This window comes from Mus caroli, chromosome 15, assembly GCF_900094665.2.
Source record: "Mus caroli chromosome 15, CAROLI_EIJ_v1.1, whole genome shotgun sequence".
Classification (NCBI taxonomy): Eukaryota; Metazoa; Chordata; class Mammalia; order Rodentia; family Muridae; genus Mus; species Mus caroli.
Window position 1 is genome coordinate 65,535,681 of NC_034584.1, and position 16,189 is coordinate 65,551,869.

Genomic DNA, 16,189 nt, shown 5'->3' on the forward strand with positions numbered 1-16,189 from the left:
CCAGGGATAGGAAGGGCTAATTGCTTCAGGTAGAGGTGAATCTTGAAGAGACTGAGCATTTGCTAAATGCAAATAATTAGCCACAATTAGATCTTTCTAAGAACCAGCAGAGATAGTAAACCTGTAACAATTACGATTGCTTAAAGAAACAATGAAGATGCTCCGACCCTGGGTTCATCCTTACTGCATATTTGCCATGAGCCCAGAACTAGATGCTCTGCAGGCATCTCCACAATCGACATTAGTCTGCATCTCACTTAGCTCATGAAACAAAAGCAGAGGAAGGCTCTGCCCACAGTATTTACTGTGGAGAGCTTGACTTGGGGCCCCAGAGAATGCCCTTTCACTTCTGCGAAAGCATTTGCACACACATCAGCCCAGCAGCTACTTCACAATCCTACAGACCAAATGCTATTCACCCCACACTCTATCTGTGCTCATCATGGAGCATACAGTGGTCTCTCAAGACCATCCAGAAACTCATAAGGCAATACGAGAAAGGCTGGGTGAATTAATTCTGGAGTATACCATCATAGCTCTCCACATCCAAGGACCATGTCTTCCTCCTTCAGCCTCAACAAAGCTCACTGCACTAGAAATATTGCAGTCCATTTACATTGTAGAGGTAGACTATCGGTACAGGGCCAAGAGACTGAAATGATGGTCATAAGTGGGGAGAGATCAAAACTCCTTGTGTTCCACCTGTCTCCAAGGCACATGTTCAAAATCACCTCCTTCATTGTTCACCCATCCATTGGAAGTACCCCAGCCTCCTTAACTATATATCCTTTTATCCTATAATTAAGTCTAAGGTTTTCCAAAAGAGAAACATTCACAAAAGAGTAAGTATATCCTCTGAGAAACTTTCCTCCAGGGTGCTTCACTCAGAAGAAGGTCTATCTGGGCACTTAGTGGAGAGTTTATCCAACACACTAGTTACCCACTTGAAATAGCACGTTCTTGGAAAGGCCAGTCTGTCTTCTGGCTACAGGTTTGGATATTCTGTAGCTGAAGGCAGGGAAGAGGTGTCAGATGGGCTCCTGCTTTGGGAATAAAAGTGAGGACAGCAGGGCACAGTTGGTCCAAGGGGCGTCTAATAAAGGGAGTCAGGGGTGGGGGTGGGGGAGACAATGCCAATGCCAAAGAGAACTCTGGAGAGTTCCGGAACCTCTGCCTGTCCTCATGGTTGTCATGTTTCTAGCTTGTCGGTTCTAGCACAGAGACAACCAGAGGAGGCACTTATGAGTCTGACCCACCCATTATCTTGGAACTCTTAGAGGGGAAAACAAGAGGACATTCCCGCAGTTTCTTGATGTTCCCTGATCATTAACCCTTGCTAGAGCCCTTTGGATTTTAAGGGAAGGTTATGATAGACCCCTGTTCCAAAACATAGCAGCCTGCATGAGCGAAGTGAATAGCCCAGTGTGGAGGAAAGAGAATTGTCTCAAGAATTAGCAAACCAGCTTTAAACTCTCCCACCTTTCAGTTTTGATGGCCTAAGGCAAGGCTAGTGACAGACTCTGAAGTATCTATTTATGGGGCACTACTCCTAGTTTGGGAAGCTAGACTGCCCAAGGATTTGGATAACTTGGCAATTTAGTTTCTGGTGAGTAACACAACTGGCCACATAAATGATTTGACATAAGTACAGGTGACCCATCCTTGTTCAGTAAATACTGAAGGATTGTTTTCTAAGTCAGACACATAACAGTTCCCCACCCAACGTGTATCTGTGTGTTATAATTTTTTTCAAATTAAAATTTATCATTTTTTTCTTTCCATTTCTCCTGTCCCTCTCATATATCCCACCTCATTCTCTTTCAAATTTATAACCTTTGTTCCTTAGTTACCTAAGTGTGTTTATGTACTCTATGTATGTGTACTGTGTGTGTGTGTGTGTGTGTGTGTGTGTGTGTGTGTGTGTGTGTGTGTGTGTGGTGTGCTCAGTGTATACAATGCTTTTTGCATACATTTGATTTCAGGGCTGATCATTTGATATTGGATGACCAATTGGGAGGCTCTTCTCTAGAGAAGACAATTTTCTCCCACTCTCAGCATTCCTTAGTTGCCTATAGTTCTTTGTTTAAGGTTGGGACCCTATAAGATCTCCCCCTTCCACATGTAAGCATGGCTATGGGTGTTGTCCTCATTTAGGCAGTTATGCTGATCAGACATTGTGGGTGTAGATTCCCTGACATTTCTAGGAGATACAATCTCACAGCAAACTTCCTGTACCTCCGGCTCTTAGAATCTTTCCATCCTCTCTTCCTCAGTGATCCCCGAGCCTTAGGTGCAGAAGCTGTGTTACAGATGTACCATTTGAGATTGGATAGAGCTAAATCACCTCGCTGTGTTGTGATCAGTAGTGGTCTATTGTAAAGGTCTCTGTCAGGTTAGACTCTGGTGCAAGATGTGAGTGTTATTGCTGGGCTGAGGTAGGATGTGATGTATGAAAGACCTATAGGTTGGAAGGGGTATGGCTGCATTATATTTATGTCAGTAAGAGAACCAAACCAAAAACAAAAACAAAACAAACAAAAGAAAAACAAAAACAGAAAACAAGCAAACGTACCTTACCTTTCCATCCTGAATTTATGTTACCATGAGACACATCTTTTATATTCTAGGGCCCTGTAATCTGACAGTACAAAACACTGCCTCACCCTCACAGTATGCCTTCCAAAAACGGTCCAAGTAGATTAATCTACAGCTATACTGAGGGTCTCTGAACAGAGAAAGTCACAACTTGAGCCAATACATTTATGTGCCATGAAGATTATCACTGAACTTCCCTTGGCCCCAGTCTCTTTGTTTGTAAGATTGCTTCATACTGTTTACAGATGGAAAATGAGTGTGCACGTATTTTTTATAGTATAAAATATTATAGAAGCCATGGGTATATCTCAGTGGTAGCACTTGCCTAACATATAGAAAGACATGTTTGATCACCAGCACCACAAGATCTACTATTTATACATCTATGTATCTATCTGTCAATCTATTTATCCATCCATCCATCCACCCATCTACTATCTATCTATCTATCTATCTATCTATCTATCTATCTATCTATCTATCCATCCATCCACCCATACACATACCCTCCCATCCATCCATCCATCCATCCATCCATCCATCTTTCTTCCTTCCTTTCTTTCTTTCTTTCTTTCTTTCTTTCTTTCTTTCTTTCTTTCTTTCTTCCTTTCTGTCTGCCTGTCTGTCTTTCTATCTATCTATCTATCTATCTATCTATCTATCTATCTATCTATCTTTCTATCTATCTATCTATCTGACAGTCTATCTCCTGTTGAAAACTAACAGTGTTTCCTTCCCAATGCTTAACAAGCAGACTCACTAAGAATGTGAAGGCAAGAGGTCTGAGAGTTAAAGTCAGCTGGGCTAAACATGAGACCCTACCTCAAAACAAAGTAAAAATATAAAACCAAATTATCCCTACTACAACCACAAAGTGAGTCAGTAAAGAGTGGAGAATAGAATGGAGACTTCCCTGGTTTTGGTAAGGGAAGATTCAGCCTGGGAAGATTGTTAAAGGGAATGACCATAATAAAGTTTCAAAAGACAAACCAGAGCAGGCAGGAAGGGAAAGGACAAAGAAGGAAGAGAGGTCTGGACTTCTATGCATCCTCTGTGGTCTGTTAGCTTAGTGGAGTAACACAATCTCTCCCAAAGTCTGATTGTTGGAGTTCCTATGTTGAAACCTAACCCCCATGCAGCAGTTTTCAGAGTCAGGACCCTTAGGGAGTGAAGCTAGTGCCCTTGAAAATAAGTTCAGGGACCTGGCTGACCTCTTCTGCAATGTTAGGACAGAGCCACAGGCTGGAAAGCACATTCTCCAGCTGCCACTGAAAGCAGCCATTGCCATCTCGCATCTCCTAGTTTTTACAGAGTGACCAATACATTTTTGTGTGTAAGAATTAGCTATTTATTGTTGACAGATGCTGTGAGAAGAAGAATCTTTTTTTTTTTTTTGAAGTATAGCCATCAGTAGGTTCTCAATAGCCCAGTGGGTAATGTCATACCCATGTGCCTGTGGATAGCACTAATTAGATTCAGTGGGTTAGAAGGAAGGAAGGAAGGAAGGAAGGAAGGAAGGAAGGAAGGAAGGAAGGAAGGAATAAAATAAGTAAGGGTGGAGGAAAATGTGACATGAGGGTCCTGGGAGGAGTGAATACGATCCACATACATTGTATACATATATACTATTTTCAAGAAACATATTAATATTTACCCCAACCTTGTTTTTTGCTTTAGCATCAGTAAATAGAGTCTATCAGTAAAGTCATCAGAAGGCATGATTCAGGGAGGAATCTGATTCTGGCTCAAGAGTGGCCAGGTAATGCTTTCAAGGCAGGAAAGTTTAAACCAAGCAAAGTGCTACTGATATTTGGGGTGATATTTCTAAACCTGCATATTTCACTTATAAAAAGGAAATCATCACTTTGTCTATTTGAAAATTGCAAATAGATAGTGTGCATATATCCATTGTAAGAAGACAACCAAGGCTTCTAGGAAAGAGATTTTCCCAACTCCATGTTTAACATTCTAACTCAAATTTGTAGTTTTGTTTCCAAGTCTAGACTTTGATTTCCCTGTCCCATGATTACATGAAAGACAACATCTAGTAAGACATTACTCATACACCGACACCCACTTGTCAGTATCCCAAGCCTCAGGGACTTTGGCACTTCATTGAGCAAGTGTAATTACCAGATAACAGATGTCTCTTGCTTTCTTGGAGAGCTGACTGCCATGGCTCATTTCGAAATGCCCCCAGCTAGAGGGACTCTGCCAGTGTGATATACCTCATCTATCTGGCAGCAAGCATGCCAAGTGAACCCTCTGAGAAAAGTATTAGAAACATTCCAGACAGAGGCCCTCAAAGAGAGAAGAGGATCCTGAGCCAGTCCTAACAGTACAGCCTGGAACCTGATTAGGCAGACATGTTCCCTCACCCACAGTAGTCTTAATGAACAAGCTCCCTCAGGATCTGACTAGTTGGTTTAATACAACTCCAAAGTTGTTCTTTGCTGGCTTAGGCACAGACAAATGCAGACTATGGAGTCAGACAACATGATCTTACACCCAACCTCGTTCACATACACTGGTAAAGTCAACAGTTCCAAGACTCACTGCAAAATAAGAACAAGAATGTCCAGCTCAAAAGTTAAGCTAAATGTTTTGTGCATGAATCCTGGGAGGTGTCAGTAAGGGCTTAGAAACTGTTGATGCTGCTATTACTCTTTGATGTCATGTGAATTATTTCACATAAACTGAAGAAACGACGGGACCTTTACATTGGCACTGTGAGATACTTTTTCAGTCTATACTTGCTCGAATTTCTTGGGTCTTAGATGCTGCAGAACTCCTCCTCTGGGAAGGAGGGAGACAGGAGAGTTCTGACATTCTGCAGCTGCCAACCTCCTAAGATAAGAACTTATGAGTGGCAAGGGTGTAAAAGATGTCATTCGGTATTAAAAACGGAACGCGGCTGGTGTAAGAGTAATTATATGTAATGCTCATAATCTCTTTTCACAAATACAAGTAATTTATTTTCATTAGTTCATTTAATCCTTGCAAAAACCCATCTGGTTCTAGTATGTATTTGCCAAGTCACAGAGGAGAAAAGCCAGGATTAGAGGGATGAAGTCATGGTCCCTTGTCATGCAGCTGCTAAGTGGCTGAGCTAAGGTCTGGATCTCTTAAGTCTGTGCCTAGGGTCCTCCCACTCAGCCTAACTGAACACAGTCTAGTCACCAAACATTTACCTTTCCCATATAGGCTCTCAACATCTGGTTTGAAGCCCTTAGTCTTATGACTTTGCCAGTACCTAAATGTCACATGAATGGAGAAGAAAAATTGATGACTTTCTCTATTCCCTTTCAACCCTGGGCTCTCAGAGTCTTGAACCCAAATGTCTTCCAAGGTACCCTTCAGCACCACAGACAGTTCCTAAAGTACCTTGGTTTATTCTTTCAGTATTTGCCCTCGGCATGCTAGGATAGGTGAAGGCATATAAACAAACAAACAAACTTTCTCCTAAACCCTTTTAATTTTTGTAAAAACTTGGCTATTGTAGTCTCTGTAGACCAGGCTGGCCTTGAACTCAGAAATCTGCCTGCCTCTGCCTCCCAAGTGCTGGGATTAAAGGCCTGCACCACCACTGCCTGGCTCATACCAAACAGTTTTAAGGGTAAAGAACTCCTAGATACCAACATTTCATTCAGTAGGGGACACTGAATGGCCATGCATGTACCAGAGATGTGCAACCTAAATACAATAACCTACCAGCTCTATGATCTTGGACACAGTCTAGCCTCCTCAGAATGCTGGAAAACTAAGTACCAGACTGTGTTAAAATACTAGTTAAAGGATGATGTCAGGAGTTTTCCCATTACACACTAATGTGTCTCAAGACAAAGTCCAATCGGCATTCTAGACAAATCCATCACATTAGTCAATAGATCTGCTCCCTGTATAGCTCCCCAAGCTAACAATACCTCCTGCTTCTGGAGAGAAACAGCAAATTAAAGATGTACTCATTATTCCTTGCTGTATCTTGTGATTCTCCTTTCTCAGATACCCCTTCTCTGAGACACCCCACACCAAACTAGCTGGAGAATTTAGAAATAACAGTAAGCTGTTTCAAACAGTCCAGCATGCTGCAAGTCCAAGGTCATGACCTGGGACGATTAACTGTCTTGTGAAGGCCACCCACTGGTTCCTGGAGGACATTTTCTTGCTCATGCATGTATATGACAGAAGGTGTAAAAGGCTCTCCCTTGGGGCCCTCTCATAAGGACAGTGATGCTACTCGTAAAGATTCATTCTTACAATGTCACCACATTCCAAGGAGAATTTTGAAATGTGAGATTTTTGAGGGAGCAAATATCCAAACATAAATGTCTGGTATGGATAAGTGATGTATGATTTGGGAAACTCGTCCCTGGTCACTATTCTAGAAGGGAGGCATCCAAAAGGCAGCCACACATGGCAGGTCTCCATCTGCATTTTACTCTATTGCCTTTCTTCCACAGACCCTTCTAATTTTGCAATTTCAAAGAGGGCCTGCTTTGACAATACCCTAAGGATGACTGAATTAGGCCAAAAGGACTTATTCTTCTACAGTGTGGATTTTATAGTTCAAGGTGGGTGTGCCATGTTGGGATCAGAGAAGTAACAGCATGAACCTATATGTCATTGGCATGATCTTCTCTAATCACAGCAGAATCAAGTGATAATGTCCCTTTAGATACTAACTGTCCTATTAGCCACAGTGATCATAGTGACTGCCTTGGTGAGTGTGTGTGCGTGTGTGTGCGTGTGTGTGCGTGTGTGTGTGTTGAACAGGTATGCCTTAGTTGCTCAGACTGGCTTTGAACCTGCCATCCTCCCAACTTAACTTTCAAGTAGCACTACTTATTTACCTGCATGTCCAAGTCTGGTTTGTGATATTTCCTTTCCCCCAGACACTTATTCTCACCTCTTCTCTCTTCCCTTGATACTTAGAAGCAGGTACTGCATTAATTTATCTTACCCCTTCACAACCTAGCTTGTATATATTTTACAAAGTTTTGGAAAGTGGCAAAATATGCTATTTCTGGCCATTCATTATTTTCCTACTCAAGATCTTGCACTGTGGGGCTCGACTACATTATTTATGTGCAATTTTTCACTCTGTGTTCCCTGCATCATCATTTGTTTCTAGTTGCATATATACATTATTCACATTTCAAGTCTCACTAATAAAGTCTGTTTTGGTATATAAGCATGCATTTCTTAATGTTTCTTATAATAAATGCAGAAGGAAAAGTACTGATGGGCTCTCACTGAACAGCTCTTCATATTCTCATAGGTCAGGTCTTGTATGACACAACGATTCCTACACCAGGAGATTATATAACCCATCCCAGCATAGTATCTGCCCTCATAAGAGCCAGATCTCCAATGACATCAGTGACACACACATGTACACTGTGCAGTCTCATGGATGCTTCTCAAGGGCAAGTATATCCTTTTGAACACATAATAACAAACCCAGAGTCACCAGTGATGTGACAGTGCTACATTAAGGGAAAGAAAAGCACTTCCTCATGGAGTAATTTAACTAAGAGTGAGCCCATACTTGATTCCTCTTGCTTCTCGCCCTGTGTCTTCTGCCATCTCCTGCCTATTGTATTAATCTGATTCTATGCCTGTCTGACTGCTGCCTAGTGAATCTGTCCGTGTCTGTGCATATCCCTAACAAAGGGCCTTGTCCTGTATTTATTCAACAGCACAGAAAGCATCACTGGGGTAGGAACACTGCACATTACAGAAGTCTTAGTTTTACAAAGGATGAGGTCACTGAGTCCAACTGGCCCCAAGTGCTATCAGCAATGTCTGGATGGTGTCTTCAACATTAATTATAGATAGTCATCTTATATGGTTGATTTCAATGTACTTTCCCTTTCCCACATGTATTTCCATAACACGCACACACAAATGAATTACTCTGTGTCAGGAGCACACACTCCCCTCCAGCCCTCTGTCTGACCAATCACAACACATCAGCTCTACTCCTCAGCACCATGGCTTTTAAGTCATCCCTTGACTCATTTCCAGATTTCTCTGGACAGCTCCCTCCCCTATCCCTGTTCTTGCTATCTGAACATCCTCAGCCTCCTGACCATACAGAGACTTTTCACTGGTCCTCTACCACAGTGCATGAAGACTAAGCATGCTTCATATCTGATGTCCTATCTGGTGGTCCTCAAGTAGTTTCTCTGCCTCTGTCCCCATTCAGCTGAGTACCAGGAGTTACTCTCTTCCCTGGGCACTGTAAACCAGATTCATATGAAGCAAGCCCTCCTCCTGTTCTACACTCTACTTGGGTGTCCTGACCAGGCCACTATTTCTCAAGCACTGCTAGAGTGGCCAAATTTCCAGTAGACTGTTCTATAGGACCCTGGGACATTCAGTCCCTGTTCCTCATTTCTCTCTACCACCATTTTCTGACTTGGCTTGCTCTCCCCTCCTGATATGTCTGTATTTGCTTCTATCACCCAAGTCAGGGGACACACAGAAAGCAGGCCTGCAGACAAAGGGCTTCTTATTCCCATTCAATCTACAGAAGGGTAACAAAGTTACACATACTTCTTACAAATCCACCCCTGCACCCTGGAGAAACGCAATAAAGAAAGACTCACCTTCTCACCCTTTTCCCCATGGATGAAGGGTCCTCGCCCCTACAGAAGGAAAGCAGAAGGCACAGGGTTAGGGAGGGAGCATCTCTGTGGTGTGGCATCACCCAACAGTTCGAGCAACTACATATTATCTGACTACACATACTATCTCGTCAACTCTGCCTGTCACCTCTGAAAAAGATGGGCTGTTTATCACTGTGGGTTCTCATGAGTGTCTTATCAATTAATTTCCCAATAATTTAACATTCTAGATACTAATTGCTGTTTTCAAAACAGCCTTATTGTGATACAATTTGCATACCATCTGATTCACCTATTGAAAGCAACTAATTAAATGAGTTTCATTTACTTACAGAGTTATACAACAATAATCACAATCAATTTCAGAACATTTTCACTATTTCCAAAAAGAGTTCAGCCCACAGGTGGCTGCTCCCATTTCCCATTCCCAGCCCTTGACAAACACTAACCAGTTTTCCATTGTAAACATTTGTAGTAACATCCCTTTAATGACCAACTTCCCTCGCTCAGCAAAGTCTTCTAAGATTCACCCACATCATACCCCATAGTGCAACTTCCCTTGCTGCAGACTCAGCACACTTTACTTACTCATTCTTTATATGTGGCCACTAGCTTGCCTCCACTTTTTAATTAAAAGAATGGCACTCTGAAAGTGTGTGCATGAGTTTTTCTGTGAGAATACACTGTGTTTCTTTTGAGAGGGACTGAATAGATGTCTAACATGGTAACTCCACGTTTAGGCTCATGAGAACTACAGGACTGTTCTCCTGGAGGCTGCATGATTCCCCAATAGCAATGTGGGAAGGTTCCCAGTGTGCTGCATGGCAGGCTGCTCTGTCTTTCACTGGGAGTGAAGTATACAAGGTTGCAGCCACTGCTGTGGAATTGTCTATTTCTCCTTTGAAATTTACCAATTGTATGTTATACATCTTGAAGCTCTGCTGTCAATTGCTTATGTTTATTGTTACATATCTTAAAGAACCGTCTTTTCAATCCAAAAGTACCTCCTTTTATGAACTGTTCTGTCCTAAAGTCCATTTTGTGTAACATTGGTATGATCATCCTAATGTTCTGTTTTCTAATTTAAAAATGGTAATTTTCAATCCCCCCTCCTCCTTTTTTTTTTTAGTAGATATTTTCTTTATATACATTCCAAATGCTATCCCGAAAGTTCCCTATACCCTCCCTCTGCTCTGCTCCCCTACCCACTCACTCCTGCTTCTTGGCCCTGGCATTCCCCTATATTGGGGCATATAAAGTTTGCAATACCAAGCGGCCTCTCTTCCCAGTGATGGCCGACTAGGCCATCTTCTGCTACACATGCAGCTAGAGATACGTATGTGCACCATGTGTATGTATTTGTGCGTGTCTGCATGTGTGTATGGGTGTGTGTGTGTGTGTTCATATGCATATGCTCTCGTTGGGGATAGATCTCAGGGCCTTGTGTCTGCTAGGCAAGCACTCTACTACTGACCCACACTCCCAGTTCCCTGTTTGCATCTTGAATTTAAAGTATATCTTCTTTAGACAGGATGATAAATCAGACATTTTACATCCTGCCTGAACATCTGCTTTTTAGTTGATCTATTTAGTACACTTGTTAATAATGCTCTTATTGGTAAAAGTAGATTTATATCCATTAGAATAAGCATGTGAGATGTCCAGAGTGTAGGGGACACTACAAAATGGTTGGTTTCAGGCATCATAAGAGTACAACTTTGGAAAAACAGAACTCTGGGGATAGACAGAATGAGAGGCAAGGCAAAGAATACTATGGCCATGTCCAGCAAATAGAGACATGGTTTGGATGCACTCAGTGCCTACATTCACCAGGCTGTCAGTCCACACTTGCTGATCAATATGACCAGGCTGGGATGCAAGTGGGAGCCCTGTTCCTCCTACACCAGCCATGTAGACCATTGGTATAGAAAAGCAGCCTCTAACTTACAGTGTCTCCTTTTTCTCCCTTGGGTCCAGGAGCACCCATTAGTCCAATGGGTCCTGCATCTCCCTAGAGGGTTAAAAGCAAAAGGAGAATTAGGTAAGATACTCCCCCAAAGCTCTCCTAGACTTCTGTCATTATAGGCTGCTCACAGCCAACCTTGTCCCAGTTCCCTAGAAGAACTGAAGATATCCTGAAGTCATCTTGGGTGACTGTGTCATGAGGTCACCTGTCCTACCTTGGAAGGGAAGAAGCACCGAAGTCAAATTCCCTCACGTTCCTTGAATTTATTCACAAATCACAGGCCCTGCCAGACCTGAACATATGCCATACGTGGCCTTTGTGTGAATGCTTCAACAACCCTTTATCCTGGTGTCAACTTGCTGTGGAGAAGGTGTATACTAATATCATGGCATATAGATTCAAAACCAAGAAAGACAGGAAACAGTAAGAATGACAGACAGAGAGGCCAAGGTAGGACGGGAAGGTGGGGTAGTATGGAGAGGGAAACACATAGATGGAGAATACAGTAACAGAAGAAGCTAAGAATCATAGCTGTCTCCATGTCTCTGCTACCATACGTTAGCCCCAGACAATGTATTAGTTGTGCAAAAGCAAAGAAGCCCCCCCATGCAGTGACCTCCCACCCATCAGTGTTCCAAGACCGAAACAGTGACAGAGAAGGTAGCCTGCTGGAGAATAAGGGAGGAGTAAGAGGCTGCTTGCAACCAAGGAACTTTGGGCATGAGAGATTTATAGTTTGTACAGTTTTAATAACTCCTAAATCCCACATCTTAAATGCTTCTGGAATTAATCAACTTGCAAGGATTGATGCAGAATTTACTGACTTTGGAGAGATGGGCCTGTTAGAGCACATGAGTTGCTGCCCTCCTTTCTCTACATCTCCAGGCTGAGAGGTGCAGCTCTGGGCAGGTCAGAGCCTCACAGCTTGAACCCCATGTCATTTGTTCTTATTGCAGCATCATAACCAGCTCCAGGGCAACCACAAGGGAGGTAGGAGGGTGATGTAACACACCCCTGCCATGATTCCATGGAGGTTAAAGCAGAGAACACAATACCATGCAGGTACTGACCTTCTGACCAGGGAGTCCCAGAGGGCCAGCAAAGCCCCTCTCACCCTGCAGGAACAAAGACAAGAAGAAATAGTAAAGGCCATAAGTTAATTCCTCCCATCTTTCATATAAGTTAATTACCACCCCAAGGGCTCTAAAATGTGTCTTATGCTAAATCAGGTTGGTCAGATAGTGAGTGGAAAATTGCTGACATTTGCTGAGAGTCCTGCTCTCAAATGCAAACCTGCAGGGATAAATTTCACCATGATCCCCCAGTGTAGCCATTGGGGGACCAAAGGTGTAAACACAGCCAGAAACAGGGAAGGAAAATGGTCCATGTCCTCATTCATTAATGGGAACTAAAGAGGTCTCTCTCTCTCTCTCTCTCTCTCTCTCTCTCTCTCTCTCTCTCTCACACACACACACAGAGAGAGAGAGAGAGAGAGAGAGAGANCTCTCTCTCTCACACACACACACAGAGAGAGAGAGAGAGAGAGAGAGAGAGAGAGAGAGAGAGAGAGAGAGAGAGACATACACACACGCACATCAGAGAGTAGAGTAGAGCTTAGAGCTTCCAGGCTGTGAAGTAAGGAAATGGAGAGGGCTCGGACAAGAGGGATCAAATTTCATTTAGATGGAACTAAAATATAGATATTTGAGGAGACTGACATGTTCTTTATCTTGACTCGCCATTCCACATGGAAGAGGCAATTAGAGAACGAGTTTGTACCTTATAAATAAGTGATATAATTTATCAGTGGACAATATAAGTGAATAAAAGCAAAGTAATTTTAGGGGCTGTTATTTTATCTGAATGTATAACTTGAGTTAGAAAGAAAATAGTGATACCTGTTACCACTGCATTTGTGATGGTTTGAATATGCATGGCCCAGGGAGTGGCACTATTAGGAGGTGTGGCCTCGTTGGAGTAGGTGTGCCATTGTGGGTGTGGGCTTTAAGATCCTAATCCTAGCTCCCTGGAAGCCAGTCTTCTCCTGCTTGCCTTCAGAACAAGATGTAGAACTCACAGCTCCTCCTGCACCGTGCCTACCTGGATGCTGCCATGTTCCCACCTTGATGATAATGGACTGGACCTCTGGACCTGCAAGCCAGCCCCAATTAAATGTTGTCCCTATAAGAGTTGCCTTGGTCACAGTGTCTTTTCATAGCAGTAAAACCCTAACTAACACAGCAGTAAGATATGAAGTGTGACGTGTCCAAAGCAATTTCTAGACATAAGCTGCATTCAAATTTTAAAATAGTGAAAGACCTTGTGTGTTTACACACGATCCATATGATATAGCCACCTGTAATATAGCCAAACTGAGAACAAAAAAATGATTCTTATGAGTAATGATAACAATATAATACTAGGCCATTTGCACCTGATCCCATCACTAAAAGCAATACTCTCACTCTTGTTCTAGTTGGCTTTTCTGTTGCTCTGATAAACACATACACACCCTGACAAAAAGAAACCTGAAAGAAACTGCTTATTTCACCTTACACTTCCAGGTCACAGTCCTTCGGTGTGGGAAGTCACAGTAAGGGCACAAGCCTGAGGGCAGTCACTGAAGAAGAGACCATGAAGGGATGAAGCTTGCCCCCTCCTGGCTTACTCAGCTTGCTTAGTTTGTTTTATTTTACATGAATGGTTTGCCCTCAGGTGTGTCTGTGTACCACATGTGTACCTGGTATCAACAGAATCCAGAAGAAGGTATCACTCACTCTGAGACTGGAGTTACAGATGGCTGTGGTCCACCATAAGGATGCTGAGAATCATACCCTGGACCTCTGGAAGAGTAGCCAATGGTCTTAACCATTAAGTCATCTCTCCAGCCCTTTAGCTTCCCTGCCACATCAATTATCAATCAACATCAGCCATCAATCAAGGCATTGCCCCATACACATGCCCAGTTCCTCAATTGAGTTCCCCTCTTCCAAAGTGATATTAAAGAATGATCAGTATGACCATGTTCATAGGATCCCATTTTCTTCAGAGCAATCACAAGTGTATTCAATATATGCCAGAGTATAAACACTTCTGTGTGCTTAGGACCTCCTACAAATGTCCATCACAATGGACATTTTTCACATCCATCACCATGACTGATTACAGAGATGTAAACAGGAACCCAAAAGGACAGCTGATGACACTGAAAAGCTATAAACAAAGTGCCTCTTGCCAGAGCTGTGCTCCATTAAGAGGACTGTAACTTCTCAGGTCTCATGCCAATTTCTGACAGACACACAGATGCAGGAGAAGGAGAAGGCAGGAGCCACAGCAGCTTCACGGGTGGGTGGGTAGTTCCTCCACATGGCCTATTTCAGTGAGTAGGTCTTCTTGTTCACCTGTTCATAGGAAGATGGTTAGCTCCCTAGGGTGACCCAGGTCTCAGGATTCTCTCTCCCTAACCAGACAGCAGACCAAGACTCACAGAGGCCATATTCTGCGGTCTTAAAAATCTCAGTGAAACCCAGCATGAAGGACATAGCAGGTGTTTATTGTCCATGGCCAGGAACTATGACTGATGATGTGGCTAGGTTATCAGGTGATGGCACCCACAATAAGATGCTGAGACTACAACAACAACACAGCTTAATTGGTAGAGCCTCATTCTGCGAAGGGAATGTGAGGATGTGTGCCTTTGCCCATCACTCCCATCTGTCTACCTTACTAGCCATCTGCCTTTTCAGACGATTTATCCATCAATTCAAGCACTATACAATAGCCCCCTCCCCAGTGTCAAGATGCACAGTAGTTGCCAAGACAGGGACAATATTCAATCTCTATCAACCGGAACTTAGGACTGTATAAAAGAAAAATCAAGGAAATATTATCAGTCCAGTGCGGCCATGGTTGCAGTACATCGAAGCCTTAGGGGAGAAAATGGACTTAGAAAAGAAGGTTCTGGATAGTCATTGAATGGGGAGGGGGTGAATGGCAAGGGAAGAAAGGAAACACAGAGGGACATCACAGACAACATCATGCTTAGCAAAGACTTGCTCACTGCTTGTGCTGTAGACGAAGAGCAGATGCCACCTAGGGAAAGCTGCTCAAGGAAAGAGAAAAATGTCTCAGGCAGGAAGTACAATAGCTTCATATGGCCAAAGGTGAGAGATATGATGGCCCGTGCAGGAAACCAGCAGTTTTTTTATCTGATGTGGGCACTAAGAGGGAGACTGCGACATGAGATTAGGAGCACTATGGGTGTGTCATGGGTCACTCAGGAATGGAAGGAGTGGACAGGGATCCTTAAACCATGCCAAGAAGAACAGTGGAGAGCCAGGCACTCATGAGTTAGACAGTGGGAAGAAGAGTAGCCTACAGGGGATGCCTCTGGGGATGAGAAGCAGTGACCACATGGGACCCACCAGGATCCAGGAGGAAGCCTCTGACTGGGGAGGGTGGGTTTGGTTGCATCTTCTCTCTGTATACAGCAGCAGAAGAGCAAAGCCTCCCCACACCCTTTCCCACAGGAGCTCTAACTGAAGGATGATTCAGGAGGATGTGGATCTAGACAGCTGCTTGAGACTTCACTGGCACGTGGAATGGATCTGTGCACGGTGAGCCTGAATCTGCAGCTCAAAGAGCAGCTGCCTAGCCTGAGTGTGCTGATCCCAACTCTTTTTTTTTTTTTTTTTTTTTTGGTTTTTCAAGACAGGGTTTCTCTGTATAGCCCTGGCTGTCCTGGAACTCACTTGTAGACCAGGCTGGCCTCAAACTCAGAAATCGGCCTGCCTCTGCCTCCCGAGTTCTGGGATTAAAGGCGTGCGTCACCATTGCCCGGCCCAACTCTTTTTTTCTGACTGCTTCTTCTCTAACATAGGCACGGGGCATGGAGCATCCTAATGGCACCTACCGCCTGAAAAGAATTCCAAGTTCAGAGTGTAATTGGGATTTGGCAAGTTGAACCAGTTCTATGGCAACCTCACTTGACTAGAAGTTC

General features: G+C 43.3%; 1 protein-coding gene across 2 annotated transcripts in view; it reads right to left on the bottom strand.

Moving 5' to 3' along the window:
- Col22a1 (collagen type XXII alpha 1 chain) overlaps positions 1–16,189 on the bottom strand; it is a 237,024-nt gene that overhangs the window by 155,068 nt on the left and 65,767 nt on the right. For both annotated transcript variants that reach the window (XM_021183654.1, XM_029469967.1), the window contains exons 10-12: positions 12,261–12,305; positions 11,173–11,235; positions 9,207–9,245 (exon numbers count right to left, since the gene is read on the bottom strand). In XM_021183654.1, coding sequence (XP_021039313.1) covers positions 9,207–9,245; positions 11,173–11,235; positions 12,261–12,305 — 147 coding nt within the window. The remainder of the gene's footprint in view (positions 1–9,206; positions 9,246–11,172; positions 11,236–12,260; positions 12,306–16,189) is intronic.